The 18,153-nt window shown below is 34.1% G+C and overlaps 2 protein-coding genes across 4 annotated transcripts; both read right to left on the reverse strand.

Moving 5' to 3' along the window:
* Positions 1-1,436: 1,436 nt before the first annotated feature.
* Positions 1,437-10,852, reverse strand: LOC107811072 (SPX domain-containing membrane protein At4g22990-like). 3 transcript variants are annotated; one of them, XM_016635927.2, is made up of 11 exons: positions 10,470-10,852; positions 9,307-9,365; positions 8,654-8,774; positions 7,661-7,972; positions 7,240-7,344; positions 6,652-7,106; positions 5,799-6,100; positions 4,482-4,657; positions 3,473-3,663; positions 2,847-2,980; positions 1,437-1,923 (listed from the first exon to the last, which is right to left on the reverse strand). In XM_016635927.2, the coding sequence occupies exons 2-11, from the start codon at positions 9,357-9,359 to the stop codon at positions 1,685-1,687; spliced, it is 2,088 nt and encodes a 695-aa protein (XP_016491413.1). In that variant the 5' UTR covers positions 9,360-9,365; positions 10,470-10,852; the 3' UTR covers positions 1,437-1,684. The 3 variants fall into 3 exon arrangements, with proteins under 3 accessions (XP_016491413.1, XP_016491411.1, XP_016491412.1); XM_016635925.2 differs by having other exon boundaries at positions 4,482-4,660; XM_016635926.2 differs by lacking the exon at positions 10,470-10,852 and adding an exon at positions 9,533-9,671 and having other exon boundaries at positions 4,482-4,660.
* A 2,593-nt stretch (positions 10,853-13,445) lies between these two features.
* LOC142176987 (uncharacterized) lies at positions 13,446-17,925 on the reverse strand. Its single transcript, XM_075245272.1, has 7 exons — positions 17,738-17,925; positions 17,512-17,584; positions 16,534-16,775; positions 16,080-16,286; positions 15,777-15,869; positions 15,605-15,706; positions 13,446-15,516 (listed from the first exon to the last, which is right to left on the reverse strand). Exons 2-5 carry the CDS (start codon positions 17,573-17,575, stop codon positions 15,831-15,833), a joined length of 552 nt encoding a protein of 183 aa, XP_075101373.1. The 5' UTR covers positions 17,576-17,584; positions 17,738-17,925; the 3' UTR covers positions 13,446-15,516; positions 15,605-15,706; positions 15,777-15,830.
* Between the last annotated feature and the right edge of the window lie 228 nt (positions 17,926-18,153).

Genomic DNA, 18,153 nt, shown 5'->3' on the forward strand with positions numbered 1-18,153 from the left:
GGATAGAATAAACTCTTTTGAGTTTGAGGTCACTGCATTTACTAGTTATTGTTATTATTTTTGTGTTTCAACCAACCGCTTTTCATTATATTTAATGCAATTAATTTTGTTGGCAGTGAGTAGTTCTTTACTTATCTCCTATTCTTTTCAGGGGTCCCAATTTGAAAAAGGACAATCTAAATAAGTCACCAAAATTCCTGGTAATCTAATTTCCTTTGTCTCTAGCTAGTACAACTCAACTGCCAACCAATATCAAACAAGTATAACCAAAATTGACCACAGAAAAATGAAGGTTTTATCTAACAATAGCTAATCCACTATTAATTATCCACGCACGAAATATAAATATAATATTATTGGATAAATATTAGAGAACGTAACTCATAATATGATCAGACGAGCTATGACGAGTTCAGGTAGCAATTTAAGATGCATTGTTTCCACTCCTACTTCTAAGTAGAAGTAGGAAGTCGACACTAGTACAATGTACCCTTTTCCAAGGCCAAGATCGTCATACTTTGGTTATGCTTTTCCAGCTAATATAGTCAGTTTGTGTAACACGATTTAAAATTTGTGGACAAAATTAATGACACAACAGTCAGTGAGCAGCTAATGACGACAATTAGTTGGCAGATTGACCGTTGAAATTAAGTGGGTAAGCCAGGTGGAGGTGCCACGTAATTGCAAGTTCTGATCATGAGCAACATTAATGGCGGTGAATTTATCCTACTCATTGTAAAAGAATGACGAAACTTAATATGTTAATGTATTAATGAAACTAACTTGGTAAAGTTACTGTCATGTGATCAAAAGATCACGGATTCGAGCCGTGGATATAACCTCTTGCAGAAATATAGGGTAAGACTGCATACAATAGACCTTTGTTGTTAGGGGTGTACAAACCGAAAACGGAAAATCGTACCAAACCAAAAAGTCAAACCAAATCGATGAAAAAACCCGATTAGGTTTAGTTTGATTTGATTTGGTATTGAGTGAAAAAAACCGAACCACAACTCGCTCAGTAATTTCACATACGGTGCGACAGTTCATTGAGTTCATAAACGTACCGACAATATTAAAAACGACTCATTTTCTATGACGCGCATGGAATAGTAACCCACAAAGAATAGTAGGTGACCTGTTACAACCAGTAAAACTACACTAATAGTTAAGTGATGACCTATTACAACCAATAAAACTACACTAATAAGTATACATAAGTTTATAACTATATTGGAAGGAATGGTTGCACGACAAAATAATCGGTGGTTGAAACACCAGTGACTGATTTGTACCATGATATGGCTAGCTAACGTTGCTGGACCGCATTACAAGTTCTGCGACAGACACTAACAGCAACCTAATGACAATTAGGCTGACAACATTATTAGAACAACCAACCAGCAACTACAACTACCTATAAGTCAGAGTAGCAGTTTCTAAGCAAGCAATTTCCATATATAGGACAACAGCAGACATTAAATAATAAGAACCCAGTTAAGATAAAGAAATCAATGAACTAATTACTAACCGAAAATTTACATCAATATTACACATGGGGCAAAACAAAAGTACCTAAAGAAAACAAACTCAATTATTAAACCAGAAAGGGAGGAGGCCTGAAAAGAATTGAGGACAATGATGCTTCTGCAGTCGAGAACGTTTTCAAATTACAGAAGACTGCTCAGTAAAGAGAATTGTAGGTGTAACAGGTTGCAACAATGGAAGCTACACAAATCAAAAGCGAAGGAAGAAGAGTAACATTCAAGAGCGTACTCTGCCCCAAATACCCAGCAAGGGTTATGGTTACATCTGCAATCACCCTAGCAATTGTGCCAGCTTCTGTTGACAAGAGACCCCCATTGTAGGTTCCACGAGAAAGCCTGGATGACATGACTCGAGAGAGGAGCGATAAATTCACACCTATATTCATCAGCGAAATTAGAGGGATTTAGCATGCAAGCAGTAAAAGACGCAACCAAAAAAACAAAATAAATAAAGAACACAGTTATCATCAACAAGATTTGTATCTGTCCAAGTTTATTGTGCTAAAGACTTCGGCTTAACCAATTCGAGACTGGTTAAGAAAGCTAAATTCAGCAGGATTAGGCTTATCATTCCAGGATCACATCATTAAAGGTACTGGAAGGAAAAAGACCAGCACCTTTTTTTCGCTCAATTACTCCCTGTGTGTCTGTCACTTCCAATTGATAGCCCTATTTCTATTATAAGAAATGTGGTCTTAAGTCTTAACCTACTTCAAAAGAGCCCCCATGGTCAAAAAGAGACCTCAAAAATCAATTTTCTAGGAGTACATTCTTTTTAGGAGTAAGCAAATATAAACAGCCATACGTCACTCAGTAACGGATCCATTTATCCAAGATATGCTGCTGTAAACCTAGTTTCTGAAATCAAGGACTTTAGTTTGTGACATGTGGATAAGCTTATCAAGTGAGATTAAAAACATCATCTTTGAATTAGTTCACGTAGAAGGGAAAAGGAAAGCTACTGATATAATTATTGAGAGAACCTAGAATATTATGAGGCCACTCTACCACTAGCCACCCAGATGCAACATACCATCCATCAATGATCTGAAAACATCTCCGACCACAGATATATGCGTTAGATATGGGCATGGTGCCCCTCACAGTAGCAATCATATAATGCTAAATTAGCAGCGGTATCATGCACAGCTGGCTATTTGGAACCTACAGTATTTCCTTTTGCCTGAAATTTTCTTCGCTTGAGCAGAGCTACTAACCTATTGCTTTATCATATTGATAGGTTCAGATGAGAAGTAAGTTTCTTAAAGGGGAAAAAAGAATCGGACAGAGAGGTCTTACCTTCCAACACTTCAGCAGCTACAAACATTATGAGCCCGGAAATAACATATTGTGGAACAGAATATGAGATTACAACATGAAAGCTCCCAAGTATACCAAGAAAAACCATGATTTCAGATGCCAACAAAATTTGCCTGAAAACAGAAGAAATCTATCATTGAATTCTGATAGCAAAGGTTCAACACGATAGTAGCGAATTTTCACATGCTTGATCTTGAATTGATTATTCTGCTTTTTGGTAATTAGATGCATCAATTTTCAAGAACTGAATCGAAGTTTTAGTAGCACGGCATTATATATGGATTAATTAGCAGAAGACATGAAGTTTAGAAGCAGAGCCACAACAAATAGCTACCTTTGTATGAGCATACAGCGCACAAGGAATTCAATGCACTAGTAAACATGAAGGCCAAAAGAGAAACTAATGCACTTACGAATCCCTCTGATAAGAGTAAATACTACAGACTGATAGCCTTCTTATGCAAGTGAAGGAAAGTTATTCTATTCTCATTGTAATATCCATCAATATGAGCAACAAAACTTTATATCCAAGAAAACTTTAGAAAATTTAGCTCCCTGTCCAAAAAGTAAGCAGCCAAAGCATATTCTTGTGCAAAAGAAGTTACCTGTCTTCGAACATGTTACTTATGTAGCTCCCAACAACAACATTTATCGGAAGTACCGTGAGGCCAAGACACGCAAGAAAAATTGCCACGGTTCCCGTTGACCAGCCAAAGTAATATGACGTAACGACACTGGATTCTGAAAGTAAAATCTCCATTGCATATTTCAGCATAAAGTAGATTAGTAATTGAACCTGTATAGATGAAAGAGTCATGTCACTGGCCATTTAAATATAAATCTTAAAGCATAATCAAGTTATATTATGCTTCTTTTTTCATATGCATACAGAGAGTGATCCATCTTTCATTTTTCCTCTCCTTTGCTTTGTTTCTTTTTCTCCTGAGCACTGTGAGAAGGCAATGCCCAATTAGACATAAAGTTATCTGCACTTCCACATCTGTACCTGACCCCAGCAAGCACCAAAAGAGCACAATTTTATGTGCTTTGATTTATACTGTACACTTCCCTCCAAAAACATGAGTTCTCATTAAAAGGAATTGCTTCTTAGCAGTATGTGTTTAATACGAAGTGGAAATGTACATGCATAATGAGATAATAGTAGTAGGACCTCTGGCCTGTTAGGTCACCAATGCCAACAGATGCTTAACTACTTCCAAAGCTCTGATTTTGATGGAAATTACTTGGAGTATCAAGACACTGATCCTCATTAGTTGTGTGTTGCTTTCTAGTAAGGTAAGCTTATGTACTACAACATTACTTTCAATAAGTAAACCACCATTGTTAACCTCCAATTATGATAAGCAACAGTTCATGACCTACTTACCCTGTCCCTTTTCTTTGACGTCATTATCCATCTCGTTAAAGAGAGGAAGAATTTCGAAGTCCAAGCAACATAAGGAAGCAAGGTGTGGGAAACACACAGCATGGCTGGACTTCCACGGGACAAATAGCCATTAAGGATGGATGCGAGTAATATCATTGACCCATTTCTCAATAGACTCTACTCACATGTTGATAAGACAAACAACAAGGTCAGAGTTGACTACTTACCTTCACAGAAGGAGTAAGTAATCTGTATGCTTCTGCTATAGAGTTCGCCGGCTTACGAGACTCCTCAGGAGCTTCTTCACTCCCATCATATTCTTGGTCATTCTCACCATCGTGTTGATTCTCTTCCGCTTTTAAGAGCAATGGTTGTGTAACACCCTTCTCAAGGGCATCATTTTCTACTGGTATAAAAAAAAATTCAGCATCAGACTGTATTTAGATAAACACTCCACCTCTTCCATTTTGTATGACATGAACTTTTTCTTCTGGGTGGTTTAAAATAATGTGATGCACTTGCACAAAGAATAAAACACATCTATAAGTTTTAAAATCATAATATGATGTTTCTTGTTACACCAACTTCATTCACATACTCCCAATTTCTAGTTCAGCATTCTTTTCGATGGTAGAAATTTAGTAAGTCAAATGAGCTTCTTAATTTCCATTCAGTGTTAAACTATTACACATAAAAGTATAAGTTAGTGCACCTTAATATACACTAAAGAGCATTTGCGCGAGGTTCCATTAAAGAGTTGAGTGCGGAATTCCTCATTTCCCACTTTGGGACTTTAAAACAGAGGTTGGAGAAGTACATATAAATATGCCGTACCCCTATGTCTCTGATTCAATCTTACTGTATTATTTTGGATGTTCTTGCAGAAAATATGGTATTTCTAAATGTTAAAGACAATGTCTACTTATGTAATAGAACTTCTACTATTATCCATTCGCTAATCTTTCTGAACATAATACGGCATCAAAAGAAATAGTTTTTCAATTTTTTTTCTACTTCTCAAGTGGACTAATTTATACTCTGCATTTCCCTCACTCAGCATTGTGTAAAAGACACAATCTACTCTCATCCTAAACTTTGTGGTTTATCAAGCTACAACAGTTAAAAAAACTTTGATATACGTGGCTAAATAACAATGTGAGGTCTACACAAATAGAAAAGTTGGGCTCAAAAAGTGGTCTTACTGGCTGGGTCCATGCAGCCACAAGCTAATGACACAATAAAAAGATAATGAATTTAGCACCTCGACAAGTAATTATCAATGCAACAGGATTTTCAGATAGATATTCATTCAACCTGAACAACATTAACCCATCCCAAGAGCATTATATATTTGTACACTTCATCTCACCATAACCTACAAGGAAGCTATTTCAATAACGGCATTGCTGTCAACGTCTTGCACCATGTTTGGAGTTTAACTGATACCAGTCCAGTTAAAGCATAGAGAATGGAGGGAAAAGGAGAGTGGACATGTGCTAATTTATGCTATATACCCATACCATGCAACAAAAAGTTCAACGTACCACTATTAGATTCTTGAGGACCATTGTTCACTTCTGTCTCATTAGCAGGTTCTCTAAATGAGATCCACAGCCATATCAAATAGATTAACCATGCAAAAGCCATGAGCCAACCAGGCAAAGTATCTTGATTGAAGGTCAACTTGTAAATCTTAAAATTAGTTTGGAGTAATCCAGCAAGTGCAGGACCACATGCCATTCCAAGAGCGCTAGCACTGACAAATCCTGCTGACGCCTGCATCCGGATTCTAAGGGGCACGCAGTCACTGATGTAACGTCGGTTCACTGCTCTGGCAGAACCCAAACTGCAAATCAAAGACACAAAAGGGGAAAGCACCTTCCTGTCAACTTAATATTCAGGTGTAAGTTATCATTTCAACATCAGAATGAACCTCAACAAAACAGAAGTAGGAATGAAATGAATGTGGTATGAAGATGAGCAAGCAAATGGTTTACTGACTTCAACTAATATCATTCATTTGACTTCTTTACTCATGTGATCTCGATATTCCAGACTGAAGGTGGTTGTTTACCTGGTCCCCGAAGTAATGTTTTATTTCCAACGACACACAAGAATAGCCTAGCTTTCCGGAACCAAAATATATAATTCTATGCTGTTAAATTATTAAACATGCTAATTTGTTTAAAGTCCTCATATCACACTCCAAAATCAATTCAGCAAAATCCTCATCTTTGATATCACTGAAGATTATCTGTCTAAAAGGTATTAAATTCTTCTCTATACACCCTACCATCACCCCTAAAATATAGCAAAGAAATATCTAAAATACTCATCACAGATATCCATGTGCGTGGTGCAACACATGCACAGATTTGGGAAGAGAGAGAGACCTACCCACAACATAATCGACCAATAAGGAGAACTGGTATCGAATTGAGATCATAAGCCAATGCATACATGACATTCCCCACAAAGAGAGCTATACTGCTAAATACCAGAGGTCTGAAATAAGATCTGTTTGACCAAGCACTAAAATACACAGAGGAAAAGATCTGTGCAACAGCCATGGCTCCAATCACAATCCCACAAACTGTTGCAGCAGCACCAAGGCTCATAGAATAATTATCTGCTGTTGGAACAATAATATATGTATTGACCATATAAAGGAAGGTATTTGCCAAGTTCAAGAGAAGTGACATAAAATGGTATCTCTGATCATCAACTTGTTCCTCAACAGGAGTAGGGAACTCTTCTTGCATGATAAGTGCATGTTGGGCCAAAAAGTTAAGGAAGTTTGTTGAATTGCTTAATCTATCAACAGCTGCTTTCATTGAGTCAACAACAGAATCCTGCAAAACAATTTAATGCCATATAGGAATACAGTAGAGGAAGTCTCAAAATTATTTGATATCAAGAAACTGTGATGCACAAAGGATTATGAAACAGCACAAGACAAAAGGATTAAAGGATGTAGAGAAAAACCTGGAGTGGAAGAGAAGGCTGGTCATAAATTGACAAGTAGCTTCCTTGACGGTCCTGAAGGTCTGCAAGATTACGAGATATTGCACCAACAACTGCCCCTAGTCCCTGCAATCACCATTCATGATCAGTGAAGTCCACCTTGACCTTTTGTGATTTGTCAGTGAGATTTTGCTCTTGGACAAGTCTATCAAATTTCTGAAGGAAATTCACTTTTTCTCATCACAAATACACAAGGTTCGATATTTCTTTGTGTCTAACTCGTTTTTTCGTACTTCTCATTAAAAAATGCCAACTAGACAGAGTAAACCAATAGTAGTGTAGTAGTCATAGTAGTAGTTGATGCTATAGAAGCAACAGTCTTGTTATTACTAGTAGAAGAAGATGAAAAGAATGCAGTAGCTATTTGAGTTTAGCATATTACCACATGCTTGAAAACTTGCTGAAGTTGGGAATAAGGATGATTAGCCCGGGTTTTGACATAATAATCAGTGAATTTATACCCAAAACGTTTGTCAAACTTCTTGAGGATCTTCCGCAGCCCAATGGCATTTATTTCAACAAAAAAGAGAAGCTTCAGAAGATCACGTCCCACATCTCTATAAGCTTCTCGCAGCTCGGTTATTTTGGATATATCAGGCTGCTCTTGAAGAGAATCTTGCTGCTTATTAAGTTCAGATATCCTGCTTGCCAGCACTCCTTGTTGTTCCAACAAAAACAGAACAATTCTTTCAATCTGCAATATGAAGAAAATTGCACAGGCTTTCACTTTTATTCTACTTAAGTAAAAGTATAGATGAGTGTGACAGAATGTTTCTTCCCTATAAGGAACATCCTTTTAACCAAACAATACATGAATAAGGTATTAGCACATAGACAAAATTAGGCTAATTCCTGAAGTCCACCTTTGACAGTTGACCTATCCAAATGCCTGTTTGGAATACAGAGAGAGAGAGAGAGAGAGAGAGAGAGAGAGATGACGCAATAGCCAGAAGAAAGAAATAAACATCGAAGAAGAAGGCATGGATTGAATCATCACTGCCTCCTAGGAAGAGGAGATTAAAGACAAATGAGGGTTCTATAACATGCTAATTTTTGAGAGACTGAATAATACCTCTCTAAGAAACTTGGAAAATAGTCAGTATTTTGGAGAAGGGCTGCCTGTTTTTTCGGTATAACATACTTGCAGCTACTACTTACCGGTTTCAAGTTGAAATAGGAATAGATATCACTTCAAGAAAGATCATCACACTTTTTTAAAGAATAACAAGGAATGTACTGGCGAGCCTCATAACTTACTCTTAACAATAAAAACCGTTAGGAAAATATCTGACAGTAAAGATCAACAAACCAACTCTAACATCATTTAGCTGAGATGCACGTAAAGGATGCTAGTGCACAATCGTCATATTCTTACCTGATTGTCCAGCATCCGTGAGAAATCCTTAAGAACATGTCGACGATCTAGTGCTCCAGCTTTGATTTGGTTACCATACTGCTTAACCTTTTTCTTCATTAATTTGTAGTTGATGTAATATCTGGAAAGTACAAAATAAAGCTCTTCAAGTATACAAAAACCAATCAATTTTGACAACACAATCAAAATATGTCTGCGGATTCAAATAAAAGCTAGTTTCCTTGTTTCCTTTCCTTTAACAGGTAGGATCTAATATATCTCTTTGCTTAACTATTTTCTTTACGTCTCCACATAAGTTTGCCTTGTCTATTTTATTATCACAAAGCAATATGTTTACTTAACCCTTACACAAGCTTACTAGCTGTTGTTCTGCAATTTAACTGTTATTTCCTTCCTCTTAACAGAGCTTGTGCTCAACTGTTATACAGCAGATATTACAGTTTCTCTAGATGTCACTCGTTTAAACTGTATAAGCACTGGAAAAGTGGAAATGATACTCTCAAATGTAGCAAGGTTGAAAAGCATTTAACATGCTTCCATGGAAATTATCCTCCGAATAAACCAGCGAAAGATAATGCATGGTCTAGTTTCCAGCAAGTTTAAATGAAAGAAAGTATACAACAACTAGGTCTATAACGTATTATTCTGCATACCCTTGCCATTCTTGGATCTGTCTGTCCTTCAACTTCTTCCCAAAAGCAACCATGTTTCACTGTACAGCCAAAATGAAAAGGACATAAGAGAAACAATAAAAAAAATAAGCAGAACTCCAGACAATGAAAAACCGTTTTTCATATACTACAGAGCTAGAATTGTTTGGTTGATGGAAATTGAGAAGGTAATTACACCAATCCTATTTCAATCTATCACAATACTTACTGAACGCTGATAACCGAGAACTGCTGCCTAGTTTTGCTATAGTTTTGGAGAATGAAATATTCTTTTATGCACAATAAATGTGCATCACTAAACCATAGTTTAATAGCATGGAGGCACCGACTGTGGGTTGATATCTCATAACATGCTCATAAAAACTTGACAAACAAAGACAAATTCAGAGGAAAAGAAATTTATTTTTCAAGTTTGAGGCCACTCATTGTCCATAGTGGTCGAAGATAAGTTGCACATCTTCTCTTTTAGTTTTAATTAATAATTAAAATAAACACATCTTCTTCAGAATATGCCCTAATTATATTAGTGACTGGTCATACCATTTCAGACCAGTAAAGAGCTTAAATATTTTTAGCAAATACCAAATTTGAATAGCATGATAATATTGACCATGTCCAATTCCAACATCGCATAAAAACATGACCATGTCCAATTCCAACATCGCATAAAAACACGCATTCCTACACACTACACAGTTACACATCTTAACTACTCGTCAGCACAACAACTGCTTTGCCAATTATTAGAAAAACATTTAAAAATACGATAAAAGTCAAGACGAAACAAAGATCACACGCAATAACACTGAATATTCACATCAAAAAAAAAAAAAAAAAAAAAAAAAAGAAGCTCACGCAATAAAAATGAATAGCAGCACACAACGTCCGAATTGACAGATATTTCAATATTTAAGCCGATCTCGTCAAAATTTAAAAAAAGAAAAAATTAACAGGACATGCAAAATTTGACAAAAAAACATCCAAAATTCAGCAACAAACACGGCTTCAAAGAGAAATTGCATTAGGTTGACAGAATCCCAAATCAACTCACTCTAACACATGCATAAACATACATATACCCGTAATTAACATGTTTTTGTTTTTAATTAATTTGCTTGAGTTTTGAAAGGATTTTTGCGCATTACCTGAAGAGGAGTGTGCAATTTGCAGTAAAGCTCTTAGATAAGCATCAACAAACACGTGAAAAAGCTCTAGCTAGAGAGAGAGAGAGAGAGCTATGTTAAATCTCGACGAGATTTCGTAAAGAGCTTAGCTTATTTGGAATCTGAAAAGATTTACACAAAATTCGGATCTCTAAACAACAAAAAGGAAATTCCAATTTTTGAAATACTCTCTCTCTCAGATTCCTTTTTCGATTCTTTCAAACCATATAGTTATCAGAATTCTATTTGTTGTGTGCGCGCGCGCGACTATATACGCAAAAACAATGAGACGGAAGGAATGGGATGATGATTGAAGCAGGAGGTGGTGAAAGAGTGTGTATGGCTGGTAAAATGACTCAGCACATAAGATCTCCTCCTCTTTTTTGCTTTTTCTTTTTTATTATTTTGCCTAAGGTAATTTGCTCAATGTTTTTGAAAAATAGAAAATTTGGTATTTAGCAGGCATTTGGACATAAAAATTTGGGAAACATGCTTTCTATTTTCATAAGGTAGGGCTAAGACCTTTATGTATATTATATTGTGAGATTACACGGGGTATAATATTATTATTGTTATTGTTGGACATAAATAAAATATGATTTGTTTTATAAAAAAAGTAATTTTTGAAGTTAAATTAGAAAAAGATATTTGAAAATTGAAATTGCGTTTGAATATGCATTTCACTTGAAAAAATATTACAATTTTAAAAGAGAAAAATATTATTTATTTAAAAAAGGGTTAATATTTACTTTTTCAAATTTGAAACTCTTTTTCAAAAGTTTAGTTAAATGTATAATCAAACAAAGATTTGACGATGAGATTCGAAAAAAATAGTACTAAAAATGATGAACTTTAAAAAAATCTTTTTTCATGTAGGAGCACGGGCAAGAAGAGAGATTTGGTTTTATATAGTCAATTTTTTCCTAGTAGGCACATTTAATTATTTTTTCAAACTTTATACTAGAGTGATGCAATTTGAAATTGTAACTAGTATTAGATTGTAAGTTACGTAATTTACAAGGACTCGTATTTAATTTTTTATTATGCCGTTTTTTGATTGAATAGCTTTTTCTTTTACTCTATTTTGATGCAAGGAATTCATGATCTCTATGCTTGCATCAACAAATGTCGCTTATCATTCAAAGGCATTTCAAAATAAATTGCAATTAATTTCAAATTTTACGAATTTTGATGTCATTAAAATCCTTCCTTTTGTGATTATATGGTATATCTATAAATGGATTTAAAAATATTTATGGCTAATCATTGATGAATTTTTAATTTAAATTTCGTAATAGTGTAGGACGTGTAATTACATGCATCTAAGTAATCAATCAACCCGACCCGACTTTGGTTCGGTCGCTCCGATATGTAATTCACTGGTTTCTTTTGTTACAAATTTCAACTCTCACATTTCTTATTTTTTTTCTTTTCATAAAACTTCATTACTCTTGACGGTCAACTAATATTGTTTTTCAGTAAATATAATTTGTAGAAGAAAAGGTTGACCCATTATTCAGTAATTTGTCGCCACTTGTTTTAACTTGTTCGTCTCCTTGAAAATAAAATATTTTCTTGTGGTTGGGATTTGGGAAATACATAAAGTAACAAATCTTACTTATGTAATTGGACTTTTCGAATGCATGTTATGTGTTCAGGAGTCGTAGATCTGCAGCTGTGTTCTTTCCCTACTACCTTATTTTGTATTTAGTGAAGAAAAGGATTAAGCTGGGGCACATAAATCTACCAATGTGACAATAAAGACAAAAATTAAATTATATAATTACTGCCTTATTAAATTATATAATTACTGCCTTTCTTTTCCTTATCTTTTCACTATTTTGTTTTTGGTATATTGCGAAATACTAAACTATCTCATAAGATATATTGACAAGAGCACAAACTCCATATTCTTGATCGTTACTTCCATACTGGCAAATTTCATCTCGTTTTTCACCTTAATTTGTTAGAAAATCTGCACATTTGTTTGCGCCTCTTCAAAAATTTGCAATCTTAAAATTATAGCTCTAAGAGTATGATGGTGTACCTTTGATAAACTTCACAGCAAGTAGACATTCCATTTTCACTTTTAAATCCTTATATCTTATCTTTTTTGACTAATTTTAACCCTCGCTTATGACACTCCAGTTTGGGATATTACCAGTAATGGTATGTTTACTATCAACTCCTGCTATAAACTCATCGATGGCTTTAGTAATACAGAGAAAGATTTTACATGGATTTGAAAACTTCATTCCCTGAACAAAATTAAGTTCCTTTTATGGCTATGTTATCATAATAGGCTCCCTTGTCGTTCTTATCTAAAGCCTAAACTACCTCGGAATGAACATAGTGTAGTATGTCCGGTATGTAGAGGAGCCAAAGAAATCATTACTCATATACACTACAAGAAAGCACGAAATTTGCAACAATATTTTTTGTTGTAATATATTGGTTGTCGTTGCGAAACATACTTTTTGCAACAAAAAATAAGTAGTTGCACGTTGTTGCAGCAAAGTCCGATGCGAAAAATCTATGCAACAAGAACCGATGTTGTTGCCAAATAGCTAAATTATCTCAACAAATCTTGTTGTTGCAATAAATTATATTTTGTTGTTATAAAAGCATATAATTGTGGTTTATAAAAATATTCAGCAACAACAATAATTGTTGCGACAAATCAATCTTTTTTTCAACAATATAAGTTGTTGCAAAAACAATTGCGGGAATACTAGTTAATATGTTATCAAGAATTTTAGCAACAAGCGTTATTGTGGTAATATGTTACTTTGTGTCAACAACATTAATTGTTGTATATGAGCTTCGTGAATTGTTTTAGCAACAACTTAAGAATTGTTGCTATATACATAATTCCTATATGCTTTTAGATTTTTAACAAATCTATATAAATTACTAAATTTTATATATATGTAAAAGATTAATTCAGTTGTTGCACTAGATATATACACCCTTCTAATAGCTAAATACTTCTAAACGTTTTTTTACTTACAAAAGGATAAAAACATCATATGTCCTAGGTCAGTAAATTCTAATCTAATAGAACCCAAAAGACAAATCTTCCAGCTTGTGCAGTGCATGAACTAGATTGCAAGTAGCGTTGGTTTAGGCTTCATCATCCTACAAAAAAATAAAAATTAGACTTTGATTTAAAATTGAGAGAACCACAAAGGCCTATTACATTAGACAGTATGGTAGGGGTAGAAATATTCAGCTAAAAGAATATTATAACATAAGTTCCAAGATATCATATCAAGTATCCACGCCAAACAAACTGAATAAAAATATATTAGAAAATATTTCAGATACTCCTTAACCTTATTAAACTAAAATGAACTGCAAGAACAGAGGTGCAACCAACTAAATATATACTAACATGTACATTGCTAGCAATAGAAAGGTAACACTATTTAAAATACAAAAATGAAGGGACACCATTATCCAAATTGGACAAACACTGTAGTAGAATTTAAATTGGATCTTCTTTATCTTAACATTTTCAGTTGAACATATACTGCGTCATTGTCAATACCTCTCCCAATTTAAGCATCTTTGTCTTGCCAATACATGTAATTCATTTCTTTTTTCTTTAGGCTGTTGTTCCCCTTGTTGAGTAATTACTATTAGTCACAAGATCCTATCACATAAATGTAGTTGTACATAAATAAAGTTGCAGAGTTTTTAAAGTAAAAAATATTTTCTGTACTTTATATAAAACTGAAATTTTTATGTTCCAGTGGAAAAATCTAAAGGAAAATGAAAGAAGAAAGGCTAAAATATATTAAAAATTTATTTAGTAGTATTATTTTATGAATATTACTTATCACGATGTCATCCATAGTACTTTTAGGCAGCCAAATAAGAAGTCATAAAGGAAGGAGAGGAGAGACAAATAATTCATTTCATTGCAGTACAAAAGATGAACATAAGCATAAGTCAATAATAGAACAAGTAATAGAAGAGCGACAAGATTTTTTTTTTACATGAATGAGGTGGAGTTTACTTACCATGATGTCATCTATAGGACTTGCAAGATTTTCTTCATCTAAACTACTTAAATTTGTAATAATATTGAAAAGTGCGGCAGGAAGTCGAGTCTGTTAATCATAGCACAAATAAAGATCTTAAACATGATAATACAAAGGATGAAGCTATTTTGTAATATCAAAAAAACTATGACAAGTTTCATTTGCAAGAACAATAGCAAAGAGTTATTGGAAAGAAATGAGTAATGAAAGAAATATTGTCACAGTCTACTATCTATGTTTTCTTTGATTCTTTTTATAGTTTTCCTCTCAGAAGCGAGAAAAGGGATATGGACCATGACTTGGGGCACAGAAGTGCAATATATAGGTTAGTTGACAGACTTAAAGAATCTTTGCAGCTTAAGGGTATTAATAGAACCAAACTCAGGTGGAATTCCACCTTCATAACTATTAAAATAACCCAACCTAATTGGTTCTTCAAGATTTGGAAGCAAAACCAAACTCTTTGGTATTTTTCCAGTAAGTGAGTTACCTGTAAACCCAACCACAGTAAGTGATTTATAGAATAACTATTTGGTCTTCATAAGGAACATACATAAACATTAGCGCTTATACTAAATGAATACCTTAGAACTTTGTATAAGGGATGCAAGTCCCACCATGCCCTCTTTTAACATTTTCTGCTCACGTCCTACATGAGCTTCCATGACTCCTACATGATCTTTCATGACTTCTAGATTTTTTCGCTCTTCCTCAAGTTGCTCTTGTACTTCTTTAAGTTTAGATTCTACACTCTCTCGTTTATGGCGTTCTTATTCCACCTCTTTTTTTTTTTTTGCTTGCAGCTGCTCTTGAAGCCCTTGTATGGATCTCTTATTTGTTAGCTTAAGTCCCGATCCTTGGCTACGGTAATAGCCTGATTTTTCTCCAACAATTTTCATAAAGGACGCATTAACAATAGCGTCCATATCAATAACCTCTTCCGTTTCATGAACTTGCTTTGCAACCAATTCATTCACTTTATCCTACAAACAGGCCATACAAGCTTTAGCTTTCAATATTTATTTCAATAAACGCATATCATAGGATTAAAGATTAGAGTTTTGTATGTACATTCAATTCAACAGCGGCATCGTTGACCCAATGACCATTTTTCATGTGAGTTTTTTCCCAAAGTTTCTGAAAGTTTGGCTCTTTTCCAGTGATTGCATCTCTCTAACAAAATAAATCAAATTACATTATTGAAGAAAGAATTACTAAGTTCATAAAATAAGACATATCTCACCTCTTCAAAAGAGACTGCCCGGAAAGATTTTCTACCGCAAATATGATTGATTCCTTATTTTGCCTTGTTTATTTTGTTTCTAGCACTCATTCTCTGCATTGAATATGAATCAATGATACATCTTATGATTCAAGTATAAAAGTAAAATAAGAAATAAACAAGACTTTGAGTCTGGTCATGAGAATTTAAGTTCCATTTCATAGGTTGCTTTCTTAGTTTTTTGTAACATCCCTGGTTGATGAAGACATTTTTCAGAATTCTTTTAGCTAAATAATAGCTTTTGCGCATATTTCATCTAATTACCTTGAAAGGATCAGAGTCGAAATACTCCACCAAGAATTTCCATTCAACTTCAGTGACATCTTCTGGTATGTTTTGCAATCGTTCATCCTTTGTAGCAAATTTCTTGAAATGATCATGGAGCCTACTACGACGATATCGATACAAATTATTAGCTGTATGAAGGATAGTATCCCTAGTGTGTTGTGTGTCTGAAATTTCAAAGGGGTCCTGCACTCAAATCAAAAATTAGAAGTGATAGCTTTGTCACCTAAGACTTTATTAGCAACCAAATAGATTTGTATGTGGAACATGTAATAAAGGATTTCAAAGTTGGAGCCATTAGATTAATAAATATGCCTACTGTTCTTTGTACATACTACTATAATGGGAAACTATTACTAAATATGTCATTTGGTTGAATACTACTCATTCAAGAACAAAAAACTATAAACTTAAAATATACAAAGAGAATTACCAGCATATGAGCAAGAATCATTTCTTTTGCTAGATCAGAAACTTTCTTCCAAGATTTGACATCATGCTTAGTATTCTGGTCAACTTTGACTGAAAGCTCAGTAACAAAACTATTAGCTCCAGGACCAACTGCTACCATTCGATCGGATGGGATAATCGCCTCAAGCTTTCCATTGGGATTATTTCTGCATTTCTTTTGGATTGAAAACCCTCTAGTCTTCCCCCTTCCCTTTCTCATTTGTCCTTAAGCAATACATAGAAATATTAAAATGAAAGATTTCAGAAAATTTCAATATCAATTCATCATAGAGAAAAATAGTACTACTGCAAATAAATAGATTTATCGACCTTAGGCATAATATTTTTCATATGAAGTCCTTACAAACTTCAACTTCCCAAGTAACTACAGTTTACAAATAAGGATTCAAATAATTTAATTGTTCTTGTTGGAAAAGTGGAACAGAAGGATTCAAAGAGGTTTCAATGCCTGTTATATACATTATTTTTCACATGTTTCTTCTTTCATCAATGCTTGATGTTTTACATAAATCCCTTAGCATTATACAACCATGTCAATGTGGATATGAAATTTCTTTTGTCCTCTTTTTGTGCTTTAAAATAGAGAAATTAATGGTTTCAAGCGATTGCAAAATTTATATTCTTAGTTTAAGTATATTCACACTCTTCTTTGCATCAGTTACAGTGTCTAATCTTAAACATACCCTGCTTGTTTATCGTTTTTTAGTTGCTTTATCCTACTGTTAAAAAGTTGATAAACTATAGCTCTTGACATATTTTTACTCTCAAACTTCTTTTAGCAGTTCCCAACACTCATCTCTATAAGCATTTAGATATAAAGTTTGAGTTGGCAGTAAAACATTATATCGATCTGCTTCAGTCGTTCCATGAACAAATGTTCCAGAAGATCATCAAGCATGAGATTTCTTAAAGCTACTTTTTACTCAATTAATCAACTCACGTGGTTGTGGGTTTGAAATTACTCCAGCATGTTCAACACTATCAAAAACATGCGCATCTGCCATAATGATAGTCTGCAAGACATATTAAAAGAATTATACTGGAGACTAGTTGAAGTACAAGTGAAGGCAGAGCATTGCACAGACATATAACAACATATAAATTACACGAACAATAATACAAGCGAAGGAACACACTATAGATGAATAGAAATCAGCAAGACTCACCAGACTTTGTAAACGAGAAATAATGAAGCAGAATAAATCAGAACCAATTGAGAGCTGTAGAACAATAAGAAAACCTAGCTTGAATGGTAACTGAAATAGGCTAAGGATTAAGAAAAGGATAATTAAAAAGAAAAAAACTGGTTTGCCGCGTTTCTTTTGGCAGAAAGTTGAAAAATACTTAGCTAACTCTTAGGCCACTAACCAAAAATCCGGAAAAAGTGATTAACAAGTGAAAATTTTGCCGCGTTTGATTTTGGCGGAAAACTGAAAAATAATTAGCTAAGTTTTAGGCCATAACCCACCTATATTGTTGGCAAAAATAAAGTGTATTGCCAACAATACGAATTTATTATTGTCAATCCTATTTATATTTTAAAAATACTATATTGTCCATAAATATGACAATAGGAATATAA

Source organism: Nicotiana tabacum, chromosome 23 (genome assembly GCF_000715075.1).
Source record: "Nicotiana tabacum cultivar K326 chromosome 23, ASM71507v2, whole genome shotgun sequence".
NCBI lineage: Eukaryota > Viridiplantae > Streptophyta > Magnoliopsida > Solanales > Solanaceae > Nicotiana > Nicotiana tabacum.

Coding starts and splice junctions, on each gene's coding strand:
- LOC107811072 (XM_016635925.2), bottom strand. CDS start 9,359: ATGGTTGCTTTTGGGAAGAAGTTGAAGGACAGACAGATCCAAGAATGG. Junction 7,973..8,653: donor CACGGATGCTGGACAATCAG/GTAAGAATATGA, acceptor TTCATATTGCAG/ATTGAAAGAATTGTTCTGTT. Junction 2,981..3,472: donor AGTAACATGTTCGAAGACAG/GTAACTTCTTTT, acceptor TTCTGTTTTCAG/GCAAATTTTGTTGGCATCTG.
- LOC142176987 (XM_075245272.1), bottom strand. CDS start 17,575: ATGGCAGATGCGCATGTTTTTGATAGTGTTGAACATGCTGGAGTAATT. Junction 16,287..16,533: donor TGATTCTTGCTCATATGCTG/GTAATTCTCTTT, acceptor ATTTGAGTGCAG/GACCCCTTTGAAATTTCAGA. Junction 15,870..16,079: donor TCGACTCTGATCCTTTCAAG/GTAATTAGATGA, acceptor TATTCAATGCAG/AGAATGAGTGCTAGAAACAA.